General features: G+C 34.0%; 1 protein-coding gene across 2 annotated transcripts in view; it reads right to left on the reverse strand.

Moving 5' to 3' along the window:
- LOC140443200 (probable multidrug resistance-associated protein lethal(2)03659) overlaps window positions 1-15,537 on the reverse strand; it is a 103,692-nt gene that overhangs the window by 6,802 nt on the left and 81,353 nt on the right. For both annotated transcript variants that reach the window (XM_072534318.1, XM_072534317.1), the window contains 6 exons: window positions 12,971-13,430; window positions 11,124-11,430; window positions 7,637-7,867; window positions 1,917-2,223; window positions 1,296-1,798; window positions 1,013-1,243 (listed from right to left, as the gene is read on the reverse strand). In XM_072534318.1, the coding sequence (XP_072390419.1) occupies window positions 1,013-1,243; window positions 1,296-1,798; window positions 1,917-2,223; window positions 7,637-7,867; window positions 11,124-11,430; window positions 12,971-13,430 (2,039 nt within the window). The remainder of the gene's footprint in view (window positions 1-1,012; window positions 1,244-1,295; window positions 1,799-1,916; window positions 2,224-7,636; window positions 7,868-11,123; window positions 11,431-12,970; window positions 13,431-15,537) is intronic.

Here is a 15,537-nt window from a genome sequence, read left to right on the forward strand (position 1 = left end):
GGAGGAGATAAGATGTAAGTAAATGTAATCTAGACCACCAAATTTTAAAAATCCTAAAAATAAGGTAGGTAAACTATTCAATATTTCCTGAATTGAAAATGGTAAAGAAGTGTTGCTTATGGAAAAGATCAATCAAGTGTATATGAAAATGGATCATTCCATAAATGAGCAATTAATATTTTTGAATAATATTTAAAAAAAAAACAATATTTCTAAAAGTTCCTTTAACTTTTACTATAAGTATAAGCAATTATTATGTCATTCATATTTCGCAAGTCAGAAGAATTACGCAACAAATGGATTAGTGTAGTTGGAAAAACAATCTCTTTCAATAATTCACTTATATGCAGTGAACATTTTCATCAAAATGATTTTATCAATTTCGATTCAAAACCTAAACAGCTCAAAAAAGATATTGTCCCAACTCGAAATTTATCAAATCAAACATTACAAAATTATCAAACAATATCTTAACGTAAGTTTTTGAATGTTTTTATTGCTAATTATTTTTGATGAAAGATGTGACTTGGAAAAATCGTAAAGAAAACATACAGCATACAATACAAACATTTTTGGTTTTTAAAATTACGTATTTGTAGTACAAATTTTATTGATACAATAAAGTTGAAATTTAAAAATTTCGATTTTTTAGAAATATTTGCAATTTTTATTTAATCCGTAATCTAATTTAATTACAAAGTTTGGTAGTGGGAAGGTCACGGTAATAAACCCCGCCAATTAGAAAGAGATGCAAGTACTGCTCGCACCTTTTTTTTCTGTCGCATTTGGGGAACGTTTCTGCAACGCGCAGTTTAGATATTATAATGTCTGTGGATATGAGGGGGCGCTTTACCATACTTCCGCTCGACCTAAGAGGACTGTTGTGACTCAATCAGATTTTGTATCTACTTAAAAATCGTACAATGTTTCTAAAGATACATTTTAGATACAATCATTGGTATATAAAAAGAGTATTATTTATAGTAATATATAACTACGTATATATACTTACCGTTACCAATAACTAGAAAACTGAATGTGACAAGAGTAACGTAAACCATACACAGTAAATCCAACCAGTATCCGAAAGCTCTGGACGTTGAAATAAAAGCAAACCAAGCTGAACTATGCAAATCTTGATGGTTATCAAATTCCTTTTTCAAAATTTCCTCAGCTTGAAAAGCTCTGATTGTCGTTAATCCCAAAAGAGAAGCATTTAAGTGAGAAAATACAGGACTTCTTGCTAAAAATGTATAAAGTTAAAAACAATCTCTTATTAAAAATGATAGACTTACTTGTTCCTTCAATTCGTTTGATGTTTCTACTAGTTCTCAAATAAAAGATCCTAAAGAAGAAGAAAATTATTCCAATAGCAACAGTCGGTATCATTAAGAAAGGAGTTACAACTGCTACAACTACTATAATACCCAGAAGAGCTAAACCGATCTGTAGACAATCTATTAAAGCTGTCGGTAAAAGTTCGTCAATGGATCCCATGTCTTTGGAAAACCGGTTTAAAATTCTTCCAGAACTATTAGTATTGAAGAACCTCATAGTGGCTCTGGTAATGCTGATGAACATATTGTCATGGAGTCTGGTAGAGGCACGCATACACACAATAAAAAATGTGAACGATCTGACCAATGTTATAACCACCAACAACACGATTAGACCGGAGTAAATGTATATCGAGGTTTCTCTTGAAAAGTGCCAAAAATTATCAGTGATGGTCACATTTGATGAATGTCCTGTTGATTGTGTTAAATTTGCGGCACTGTCTTGTTGTTCTAAATTTACCCTAAAACAAGTTACGTCTTTTATATGATAGCATAATAAGCATTTATAATAATATGAAGATGTTTTAGATAATTATAATTTCAATAATTGCAATATATATCACTCAGTAACTCACTTACCAATAAGATAAATAGTAATCTGAGGCACTGGCAAACATTTGTGTTACCAGGAATAAAAAGAAGAATATAAAAATAACGCAACAATTTCCTCCTGCTCTGAAATAGGCTCTGTATACATATCCACCTATCGAACCGGTGCCTTTTTGTTCCTCGATTTCTTTGGGTGCTTCCACTTCTACTGAAGCAACACTTTTTATAGAGAGCTGACGCATGACTTCAGATTCTTTAGTTGTTTCTTCTTCTTCCGAAGATTCACCGAGTGATTTTGTAAAGTCTAATCCACCGGCTTGTAATTCTCTAAAAGAGCCTGAAAGAAAAAAAAAATAGAATAGAGATGGGAACAAATAGTAAATGATCTGGAACCCATATAAGTGTGACACTGTTGTGTTCTTCTCGGTAAGATAAGGGAAACAAAGTCTTAAGTTATTTCAATAATTCTTAATAAAATTTTTTAGATACAATTATTTACTTTCGTTTCAAATTGAAACTAGGTCACTGCCGAAACGTGATATTGTCAAAATAATTATTAAACAGATAAGCGAGAACATTATTGTTATTGTCATATTATTTTATTATTGTAATCAAACCTTGGAAGCCGCATATTTAAAAGTGTTCTATTTTCAATCGACAGAGTACATTCTGCTGACTGATCTATCCAATTGTAAGCATGTTGAAGTTTGCAAAAGCAGTGAAAAGTAATATAGATCTTTCTTTTTGATGAAAATGTCAAACTGAATCTCAGTTGACAATCGTTCAATAGCTCCCATAGCGGTACGAAAGCTCCCATAGTTATTTCTTTTGCTCTATATTTTCCTAGCGAAACAGAAATATTTACATTTTCACCATTACTGAATATTCTTGCACTAGACTCTTCTACATATTTAGACCCGTCTGTATACCAGATTATAACCCTGCAGTCTGGGTCGAGTGCGTTCACTTATTGGAAAATGTCCACTTGGAAAGGTACTTTAGGCCTGTATTTGGGTACCATATGTTTAGGAGTTAACATCTATTCGGCATCCCTAAATCTATTTATGATGATACTATGTCCTGATATAACCGTTAGGTTGCTCAGGTTTCCTCGCAATCTATAATATCCTATTCTCGTCTCTCCCCTTTTGACTATGTGTAAGAGAAGGAGATCCAGTAGGACCACCAGAGCTGCCGTTGGTGTGCTTCTCATAACCACTGTGATTCCAAAGCAAGTGTTTGCACCTTGCTTAGTTTGAGGATGAGACTTTTTTGCTTTACCTCTGGCCACCATACCACTGATTCATATGAAATTTTTGGTTTTACCACCATGTAATAATAATTACTCAAACATTGGTAAAGGAAAAAGTGGCAAACATGTAGGAGAATACGGACTCGGTAAAAGAAATGAACGAGGTGACAGACTACTTCAATTCTGCCAGGAGAATAACATGATTGTATCTAATACATTCTTCAACTTACCAAAGAGAAGACTTTATACGTGGAAATCACCCCAGGACAATGTCGAAAGAATAATTCGAAACCAGATTGATTTTTTACTGATAAACGAACGATACAGAAACTCCTTAAAATCAGATATTTTCTGACGGATATTCTCAAGTTAAAGTTGATTTCATGTAATTGAATGAACTATTTTATAAGTAAAGTCGTCCCAGGAACGCAACTCAACAATATTGGCAAAGTCGTCTACTTTAAAATGTATAATGTATGTCTGAATTGTCAATATAGATGAGTCTGATAAAATTAAATTATTAGAAGAATTTTTCACTAAGTAACAAAAAACAAAATTTGTTTAATTTACTAATGTTTGTATTTTGAGAACGATTTCCGAAGTGGAAATTGAAACGTCAATAAACGTATTTTAGCCTTTAATTGTGGCTTATTCCCATTTAAATAGTAATTAATTTAAAATGCCACAAGAAAATAGCTTCAGAACAATATTGAAAATACTTCATGAAAAAGAAACATCTCAGCCAACGAACAACATAGATAAAAAATGGCAAAACGTAAAAATGGCGATAACAGGTCCTGCGAAGAAAATTCTGACTAAAGAAAAACCAAAAATAAAGCAAAGGTGGATGACTGATAAGATCCTTCTTTTCATGGACAATCGGAGAATAATGAAAGGAAAAAACGAACAAAGGTATAAACAAATACAGAAAGAAATCAAAATAGAAATCAGAATAGCAAAAGAAGATTTTTACAAAAGAAAATGTGAAGAAATAGAGCAATTACAGGCAAAACATGATATTTTTAATGTACATAAAAAAGTGAAAGAACTTGCAGGTACACAAAAACGTAAGCAGCCAAATACCCTGTATAATGTCAACGGAAACATAATAACAGAACTAGAAGAACAGTTGAAGACATGGAAAAACTATATTGAAGAACTCTTTGCAGATGATAGACAACAATCTGAGCTAAGTAACATACAAGGAGACGAAGGTCCAGAAATAACGGAAGAAGAAGTAATGTACGCACTAAAAAACATGAAAAATGGTAAAGCCCCAGGTCCAGATGAAATACCAACGGAAATCCTTAAACTAATAGAAAAAGACTCGATTCACATTTTAGTTGAACTTTTCAATAGCATTTATATATCAGGAAAAATACCACAAGAATGGCTTTTATCCACCTTTGTTATTATACCAAAAAAGATAAATGCCAAACAATGTAGTGATTACCGTACAATCAGTCTGATGAGCCATGTACTGAAAATATTCCTGAAAATTATACACTCTAGAGTACACAGAAAACTGGAAATGGACATCAATAATACCCAATTTGGATTCCGGAATAGACTTGGAACAAGAAAGGCGTTGTTTGCACTGAACGTTATGCCTCAAAGATGTCTTGACATAAATCAAGATGTATTCATGTGTTTCATAGATTACAACAAGGCCTTTGATAAAGTGCGGCATGATCACCTAACGAGACTCCTGACAGAAAAGAATTTAGATAAACGAGACATCCGACTAATAGCAAATATGTACTATAATCAGAAAGCAGTAGTGAGAGTGGAGAATAATACCAATGAAGAAATTGAAATAAAGCGAGGTGTGAGACAAGGGTGTATACTGTCACCAACCCTGTTTAATCTCTATTCCGAAGACGTAATGAATAGAACACTCTCTGAGCAATCCGTAGGTATTAAAATAAATGGTGTTAGATTAAACAATTTGAGATTTGCCGACGACACCGTTCTAATTGCAGAAACACTTGAAGAGCTACAGACATTGGTGAATAAGATAGCAGACTGCAGCGAAGAATATGGACTATCTTTGAACATAAAGAAAACTAAATTTATGGTAATATCGAAATCAACACAAAATGTCCAAAATTTATATTTACACAATGAAATTATCGATCGAGTTAGCAAATACAAATATTTGGGCACTTTTATAAATGAAGACAACGATAGCTCAGCAGAAATCAAAACAAGAATAGAAAAAGCCAGATCCATATTCACTAAAATAAAGAGAGTGTTCTGCGGAAGAGATTTAAGCCTTGAAATGAAACTTCGCCTTATGAAATGTTACGTACTTTCTGTGCTGTTCTACGGAATGGAGTCATGGACGTTGAAAAAGATTGATACCAAAAAATTAGAGGCATTTGAACTGTGGATGTATCGCAGAATCCTGAGAATATCATGGACCGAGAGAGTCACAAATGTCGAGGTCTTGAGAAGAATGAATAAAGAAAAGGAAGTCATATTTACGATCAAAAAACGAAAACTGCAATACTTGGGACACATTACAAGAGGCGAAAGATATGAACTGCTTCGAATAATTATGCAAGGGAAAATAGCAGGAAAAAGGTCCATAGGAAGAAGACGAAACTCCTGGCTACAGAATCTACGGGAATGGTATAGCTGTAGCAGCAACGAATTGTTTCGGTCAGCAGTTTCGAAAATACGTATAGCCCTGATGATCGCCAACCTTCGGAACGAAGATGGCACTTGGTGTGCGTCTGGCTACCATTAACGTAGTTACTGCTCTCTTGGTAATTCTTTCTGTTCCACATATGTAATATACCATAAAATAATGCCCGAGTCGCTACTAGGAGGCGCCTTTAAAGGTAGGTCAGACCTTCCTTTTATAGTTATAAAAAACAATTTGAACCGAACTAGATCCTAAACTAGAAAGTCTTAAAAAGATCGTATAATCTCCCCTCGCTTGAAAATATGTATTCCTATAAGCTGGTTCTTTGTCCTCAATAAAATACAATCGTAACGCACTCCTCAGGTAATACAATCATATCATGCTTCTCAGTGCCCATAATATAAGCATATCGTTCTCCTCAGTTATCGCACCTTGCCGCTCACAACGTATTAATAATTTCGTCACTCTTTACGTAAATACACATACTCACATAGATATAACAAAGTAGTTTTTAAACTCATTTGTTTCAAGATGCGTTCTTTGTAAGATCAACACTGGTCAAATAAAATAAATTCTTAACTACAATATTTCTTCAACATCAAACTATACCTTAAATGATTGAAAGATTAATTAATCGGCGTCTTTTATGATCAACCAATATAGAAGTTTTGGTTCCCGGCATATGTTGGAAGAGAAAACACTCTACCACATGTTCTATCTGCTCATTCCAAGTCAGCCTTGAGTTTAATATTAGTCCAAGTATACTTTACTTCATTCGCCAGATTTAGAAGTGTGCCATTTAGGTTTAGTGGATCCGAGGGGCGGCCCATCGGGGTAGACAAGGTAAGCACCGCCTAATCTCTTCAAATGTACAATAATAAATTATTTATTATTGTAAATTACTTATTTTAAAATTGTGATTTATAAATGTTGACGTAATACCTATTTGAAATAAAAAAAGTAATTTTTTATATTCTCTCCGAAGTTTTAGTTCATTCTCTCTAAAGTAATTATTTTGCGCTCCTCGTGATAAAGAGGCGTTTCAAATTTTGGCCCTAAGAATAGAATAAACGTCTAGATATTTCTCTCTGTCTTACTCTTATGCAGGAGCAACCCGAGCAACACGTCTAGTCAGTGAATATCTTCTCTCGAAAGACCATAAAATGGCCCGCCTTCGGCTTCATTTGGGCTTCGAGCTACGCCGCCAAAAAAATGTTTTTTCAGCTTTTCCACTTTTCAGATCGGCCGGCATCCTAAGATTTTCAAACATATATTGGCATCTGGCTAATGGTTTATCCCACAATCCACCGCTAGGCTGTGAGATACTAAGGTCAGGATACACACACCAGCGAATTCGAATTTTAGTGACAGAAGATAGAGGGGCTTCTTAAACGCTCTATTCTTCTGAGTAGCGCGAATTAAATAGTTTCCTTCTCCAAATGCAATCATGGTATAAGGAAACTTGACGTCCGGGAGACGCGAGATCGAGTGACTACCTGGCGGATGAGCCGGGGAATGGCAAGGAAGATTTCTTCCTGAATCTACTCGTGGCACTCTAGTTTTCGGATGAATAGTGTCGGGGGCGACTTGGAAGGGACCGGGATTTTGCCGGGTGTGTGTGCCATTGAGCTAACCACAATATGTACATAACCACGTGAACTGTTTCACTTCCGATTTTTGCCAAGAAGTACCCAATGCCTCTAAATTCCTCCTGTTATTTTTTTGTCATGTGCTGCATTTGAAGTCCATTCTGTAACTACAGCTTTTCCGTTATTTGTATGTTTGGTATTCGTGTGTAAATAAAGTTTTTTCATATCATACAGATAGAAAATATATTAAAAAAGTTACCTGTCTTAGGAATGCCATCTTCCAAATACAATATATTGTCCAATTCTTGTAAGTACTGTATTTGATGAGTAACTAATATCACAGTCTTATTTTTTAAGTAACCCGTAATGCACTGTTCAAATATTTCTTTTCCGACGTGAGTGTCTACAGCGGATAAAGGATCGTCTAACAAATAAACGTCGGCTTGCTTGTAGACGGCTCTTGCCAGGTTAATTCTTGCTCTTTGACCACCTATAAATAAAAGAGATATATGTTATTAAAATAAAACATATGTCAATAAAGAATTATGCTAAAATAAACAGCAACAAAACATTAATGTTTGTATTTTATAACGATTTCCGAAATGAAAATTGGAACGTCAATAAACTTATTTTAAACTTTAGTTGGCGCTTATTCCAATTAAAAAAAATCCCATTAGGTACTCAAAAAAACTAATAAGTAGATTATATAAGTAGTACTTAAAAAAAACTGGTATTATTCCGAACGATTGCCTGGTGTTCACCTTTATTTATCTGCCAAAGAAAGTGAATACCTTCTTCTTCTTCTTCTTTTGGCATCATAACCCTGGATGGGTCTTTGCCTGTCTGGCTATGTCCTTCCATTCAGATCTCTATTGTGCCCTTCTTCTCCATTGTCTTATGTTCATTGTTTTCAGGTGGTCTTCCACGTCATCCAACCATCTCGTTCTGGGCCTTCCTTTTTTTCGCCTTCCTATGGGCTTCCATTGTAACATTTTCTTTGTTGTTTTTGCATCGTTTTGTCTCTGCACATGTCCCAGCCATGACAGTCTTTGACTTTTCACAAATCTTACAATGTCATAACCTTCATTTAACTCATTAACCTCGTCGTTTCTCCTGATTCTCCATGTGCCATCTTCCTCTTGTACCGGGCCATATACTTTCCTCAGTATTTTTCTCTCGAATGTCCTGAGTTGGGCTTCATCTTTTTTCGTCATTACCCAAGTTTCACATCCATAGGTTACTACGGGTCTAATCAGTGTTCTGTAGATAGTCATTTTGGTTCTTTTGTCTAATAATTTCGATGTCATCAATCTTTTATTAGCATAGTATGTACGATTCCCGCTGGAAATACGTGCATTAATTTCGCTACTTACGGAGTTATTCTGATTGATTTCTGTGCCGAGATATGTAAAGGCATCCACTCGTTCGATAGTATAGTTGTCTATTGTGATATTATTTTCATTGTCAGTTATTCTTTTGACTGTCATATACTTCGTTTTTGCTTCGTTTATTTTGAGACCTCTTTTTCTTGCTTCAGGATCAATTTGTTTGAACACTTCCATTAGTCGTGGCTTATTCCTACTAATGATGGCTACATCGTCTGCATATACAGTAATTTGTACTGATTTGGTGTTTATATGGCCGGTTATATTGGTTTTTCTGATGACTGCCTCAAGAACTAGGTTGAATAGCATGGTTGATAGGGCATCTCCCTGTCTTACTCCCATGTTGATGTTAAACAAGGGAGTCAGTTCTCCATCTACTCTGACTGCGGCTTTTGAACCCTGCAATGTCATTTTTATGAGGCTGATGTATTTCTTAGGTATACCTAGATTACAAAGGTCTTCCAGCATTTTGTCTCTTTTCACACTATCAAAAGCTTGTTTAAAGTCTATATACATATTATATAGGTCTATGTCGTATTCATAAGCTTTTTCTTGTATCGTTCTTAGTATGAATATGTTATCTGTAGTGGCTCTATTTGGTCTGAATCCATTTTGATAATCACCAATTATATTTTCGGAGTATTCTAATAATCTATTGTAGATTATACCAGAAAGAATTTTGTATATTACATTTAGCAATGTAATTGGCCTATAATTCTGGCATTCCCTCTTATCTCCTTTTTTATATATTGGCTGTATGAGGCCAACTGTCCATTCCTCTGGCATTTGCTCCTTCGACCATATTAATGTTATTAGGTAATGGATTCTTTCCCAGAGTTCGGATCCTCCATGCTTTAATAATTCTGCCGAAATTCCGTCCGTTCCTGGTGCTTTATTATTTTTTAGTTTATTTATTATCTGAACTACGTCTTCATAACTTGGATTTTCGATGTGCAGCTCCGCCGTATAATATATTGTCTCGTTCTGATCATTTTCGTTGTCTGCATTTAGATTTTCTTCGAAATATTGTTTCCATCTCATTATAATTTTTTGCTTCTCTGTTAGTAGTTCTCCGTCCTTGTCTTTGCATATCGTTAGTTTTGGTCTAAATGACTGTGTGCTTTCTTTTATGCATTTATAGAATTTTCTGCTTTCGCGTCTGTTGTTATGCTTTACGATTTCTTGTACTTGTTTTTTCATAGCCTCTCTTTTCTTTCTTCTGCATATTCTAGTCGCTTGTATTCTTTTTTCGTTATAAATCTCACTGCTATTTCTTGTATTTCTTTGAAGTTGGTTAAGCCTAGCTTGCCTTTTTTCCTCTACTGCAGTTCTGCATTCATCATCATACCAATCCGCATTTCTTTGCCTTTTGGCTTTTCCGACAGTTTCCTCTGCTGACTCCGTTATAATTGTTTTTAATTGTCTCCATTCCTCCTCTGCAGTATCTTCCTCTCTAGTTCGGTTGAGTTTTATTTTTAGAGCATTTCTGTAATCTTGTCTTTTTGTTGCGCTTTTGAATCCTTCGACATTCCATTTTTTGATTTGAATATTTTTCCCTTTTGCTACTGTCGCTATTTTCTGCCGTAATTTTGCCCCTACAAGATAGTGATCTGAGTCAGAGTTCGCCCCACGATACGTTCTGACATTAGTTATGTCTGTTGCCCATCTTTTTGAGATGAGTATATAGTCAATTTGATTGGCTTCGTTAGTTCCTGGTATTTTCCATGTTCCTTTATGGATATCTTTTCTCTGAAAGTTAGTACTGACAACTACGTAATTATTTGCTGCTGCGAACTGTGCCACCCTGAGTCCATTTTAACTGGTTTCAGTGTGCAAACTGTGTTTCCCAAATATATTTGCAAACGTTTCTTATTTCCCCAGTTTAGCATTAAAATCGCCTAACGTTATAACAGCATCGTGTCTTTGGATTTTATCACATACATCCTGTAGTTCTCCGTAGAATCTTTCAACGTCTTCTTCATTAGCCTCTTCCGTCGAAAGTGAATACCAAAGTTAAGAATTAAGATTATAGAATTATCAGCCACATGGAAGTATTTCTGAAGGTAATTCATGACAGAATTCACAAAAAACTGGAAGCAGAGATAAGTTTTAACCAGGTTTAATTTATCCTGTAGTAAAATAAATGGATGTCAAAATGGAAGATACAAGTAGATCGAAAATTAATTCGTGCTAAACAGTGCACGAATACACAATGAGTGTTTAAATACACAATGAGTGTCCATCTAACCAACAGTATCTATGAAAGCGACAGGATAAAAAACGATAGATGGAAATAACTTTGTTCTATAAAATTGCTGTATCAGAATGTTTAGATAAATGTAAAACCAACTGTATACGTACCACTGAGGGATACACCTCTATCTCCAACAATAGTCTTGTCTCCGTAAGGCAAAAGTCTAAAATCCCTTTCTAAAGCACACTTTTTAACCACAGTCTTGTATCTTAATTTGTCCATGGGTTGTCCAAATAATATATTCTGTCTAACGCTACCTGCAAATAGCCATGGCTCCTGTGATGCATAGCTAACTGTACCATTGACAGTAACAGATCCATTAACTAGTTTCAACTCTTGTAATATCACGTGAAGTAAAGAACTTTTGCCGCTTCCAACTGGACCTATTACTCCTAATAGTTGACTGGGATAAACCTAAAATGGATAAAACTGGTTAAACGAAAAATTGTAATATTGGAAATGGAAAAATTCCCCCGTTTAACATATTCCTATATATGGACTAAATAGAGATGTCGAATGCTTTTGAAAATTTTGAATTCCGTTATATGGTTAGTGGAGTGCTCCAATTTAGTTGGGAATCTAGGCCCTTAAATACTTAACCTCACTGGTTCTTTCTAGTTCTTTCTCAAATAAATTCAGCTCTCAGGTCCAGTAAGCTACCTTTTATTAGTCAAGGCTACTAATTTATTTTTGGATGGGTTCACATAAAGGTTCCTTTTCAGACACCAATTCTCTATGTAATGAAGAACATACCGCATCTGATCCACAATAGTACTGGGAAATTTTCTCCTATATAATTACTATTACAATGTAGTCTGCGAAACCTTGGACACAAATTTCTTGGATGCTAAGCCTATGAGTCAGGTCATCAACGACTATATTCCATGATGTTGGTGTCAATACTGACTTGAGGGCACCGCTTAATTACCCTCAGGTTTATGGCACCTTCATACGTATCTGTGGATATTATTCTGCTCTGAAGCATCTTAATAATCCACTCGCCCTTCTCCAAGCTTTGGGAATGTATTCCACAGCATGGCTAGCTCTAAATATTGTGATCATGGAACCCATAATTATTTCCAGTCCTTTTTGGAGTAGCATGGACAATATGCCATCTAGTTCCGCAGTTTTGAATGGTTTAAAAGTTTTAATAGCTCATCTGAGCTTGTGAGAACTAAAGATGACTTCAGAGGTCAGCCAGTCACTTCTGGTTGGGCTAAAGTTTGCTTGATGATTATTACCACTAGTCAAATGCGTCGATCCTGGGAAGTGAACACTTAAATGGTGATATACAGTCTCCGTCTCTGTGTCCGTGTACTCCCCATTGGGCAATTTAACTGATTTGGGTTTATTAATGTTATCTCTCTTAAAGATTTTGTTAACCCTGGCACTTTCAGGTGCACTTGCAATGTTTTGACATAATTCTCTCAAGGATTTTTCTTTAGTGGATAGGATTGTCTTATTGTAGGTTTTCAGTTTAACCTTATATGGTTCCCAATCACCTGATTTCTTCGCTCTAATAAAGAGCCGTCTTGTTTCTCTTCTGAGATCAGACAGCTCCTAATTCCACCAAGCTGCTTGTCTGGGCGGGCAACTTTCTTTTAACACGCAGTTTTTCCCATATGAGACGACTATTGCATGTTGCAACCAATCTACTGCCAGCTCAACTTCAACGTTGTTTTTTGCCCTTTTCGGATAATTCCGCAACCCTTGTTTTACGATCCTTTCAAAAAATATTCCCAATTGGTCACCTTACGGTATGCTAGGATAGTGCTCAGTATTATTCACGGGTTTTCAAAAAGGTTTTTACTTCATTTTCTTTTTGAAATCGACGTCTTTGTTCCAAAATAATCTTTAATGTAATTAATTCATTACAAAGGTAAGTAACGTAATAAAAAAAGTGTTAAAAATGGATTATTGTGTAAAAATAATATTATAGCCTAATGTACATTACCTTTATATTAATATTTGTTAAAGTATTATCCACTGACATGTCACTCCACTTGGCACTAGCATTATTTAAAAAGACTCCTAGCTCCCCCTTTCTATCAGATTTTTCAACTCCATTTACAGATTTCGATAAATCCAAACTTTTACTACTACTCACAGAACATCGCCCAAACTTCTCTCTGACCATATCTATCTCTTCAAATTGCATGAATTTATTTAGTCTTTGGATAGATATTCGAACTTCTGCGACCTGCGCAATACCTTGAGGGAAGAAGACCGTCAGAGATTGACGAAGGACGCTGTAAAATGATGTAATGACGAACACCTTTTCGGCCGAGATGTCATATCCAGAGAGAACGTATGCTAAGATGCTGACGAATAATGAGATTCTTGTACTGTACATTATAAAGGAAAGAAATATACCTCGCATAAAGGCAGTTGCTCGGAGTGATTTAATTTCATGCCTAAAAAGAATAAAGCATCTTAATGTTTATTTAAGCGTGTAGGTATGCTTTTTACATTTACATACATTTACAAAATTGATACAATCCAACAAATCATTGAAAAGTATTTATATATGTATATTATATATATATATATATATATATATATATATATATATATATATATATATATATATATGTATATATATATATATATATATATATATATACAGATTGAACGAATTTAAAACGGAACATACGAAATCAATGTATTTCGGCTCAACTCCGCTCTAGGTGGTTGGCCAACAAAAGGTTGTCAAATAATTATATTATAAAAATCCAATACTTCAGCGGGCTGCTGGATTCTGAATTCATTCAAGAACAAGTCAAAACGCCATCCAAATAGGTTGCCTAGAATCACTGTGAAAACTAGACTACACAAGCAGTTATTATACTGTCAAACCACCTATCGCTTAGTTATAGTCCAAGAGATAGAGCCGAAATTTTGAACTGATCAGTAATATGACATTTCTCTATTGGAATATATTCATTGTAACTGGGTTAAGACTTTGCTTTACAGGCGGACGCCCCTCGTGGTACAGGGGGTGCCTATACAGGGATGAAGTTGTCATTTTTTTCGGAAAAATTAACGATCGATAATATGGCTGAAAATTTGCCCAGAGTAAGATCTTGGTATAACTAGACGAAATCCCAAAGGGCGGACGCGAGAGTTGATACATAAGGGGTGGCGGACAGGGGTGAAATTGCAATTTTTTGGGAAAAAATTAACGATAAGTAATATGTCCGCCATTTTCATGGCTCAATATTTAGCCCCTAAAAACTCTAAATCCAAAAGGGCGGACAGCTGGGTTGGTACAGAGAGCCATAAAACGGGGTCAAATGTACCACTTGGCTGCGCATTTTAGGTCTCGGTAACAATTTTCAAACTGATTTTATTATGATATTTTTATACCGATTGATTTGAAAATTTGTATGCTCACTTCTGTTACTATTCTGAGAAGCGTCAAGTAGAGTTTTCCTCAAAATTTTCCAAAAAAATTTCCGTAAATGAAAATTTTCGTAATTTTTTGAGGTAAAATCTAATTTGTAGAATCCTTTCGATTTTCTGTAAGTTATACCATGATTTTTTTCCAAAAATTTTCAAACGATTTTTCCGATAAGAAAAAAAAAATTTAGAAAAACTTTTTTAAAACATTTGATAAAACTCTACGTCATCGTCTGAATCTTTTATAGAATATTTTGTAGTTTTAAAATGATATTATGATAATGTTTTTTTTTTTCAAACTAAAGTCATATTTACTTTACAAATCACATTTTTTTCTTAAATATAAATATTTTACGAATTAATTTTTAATTGAATAAATGTTTGATATTTGATATTTTATTAAATTAAAGTAATTTTATAATGTTAACTATTAAATATTTTTGGTATAACAAATAGTAATTTTACTTATTTTTTATTACAATAAAAAGGTATTTAAATTTATATTGCATAAATAATGGTTGTTCCGATATAAGAAAAATTTGATTTATTATTACATTAATAATCAAATACAAAATATATTATTTCTATTTATCAATAGGTAAAATTCAATTTGTAGAATTCCTTTAACATTTTACAAATAATTATTAATAAAAATCAATTTAATAGTGGATTTATCAATTTTTTAAGTTTTGAAATTTACTTTGTAGATATTTTCAATATTTTTTTTAACTTTCAAATTGATTGAATTTTTTTTTTTTTTTCATTAGTTAATTATAATTTTACAAATTCTGTTTGGACATTAATTTTGCATCATTATTATTTTAAAATATTAAAATAATAATGATGCGCGTTCCATTTAGATCAGTAATTCTAGACGCATGCGCTAAATGTAATAAGTATCAAGATGCTTTTATCCAACTTGGTGAAACTGACTTCGATTGTAATGAAGTTTTTGAAACCTTAGAAACTTTCATATGTCATTTATATGGAACAGGACTGACGAGAACAATTCCAAAAAAAAAAGTAAACGATGTCAGATTTTCACTATTTAACCGGCAGTATAGTTGCATGATGTGAACGAGCCTTTAAAAAAAAACTAAAAAATTTCGATGCTTCAAGCTT

The sequence above is a fragment of the Diabrotica undecimpunctata genome, chromosome 6 (assembly GCF_040954645.1).
Source record: "Diabrotica undecimpunctata isolate CICGRU chromosome 6, icDiaUnde3, whole genome shotgun sequence".
Taxonomy (NCBI): Eukaryota; Metazoa; Arthropoda; class Insecta; order Coleoptera; family Chrysomelidae; genus Diabrotica; species Diabrotica undecimpunctata.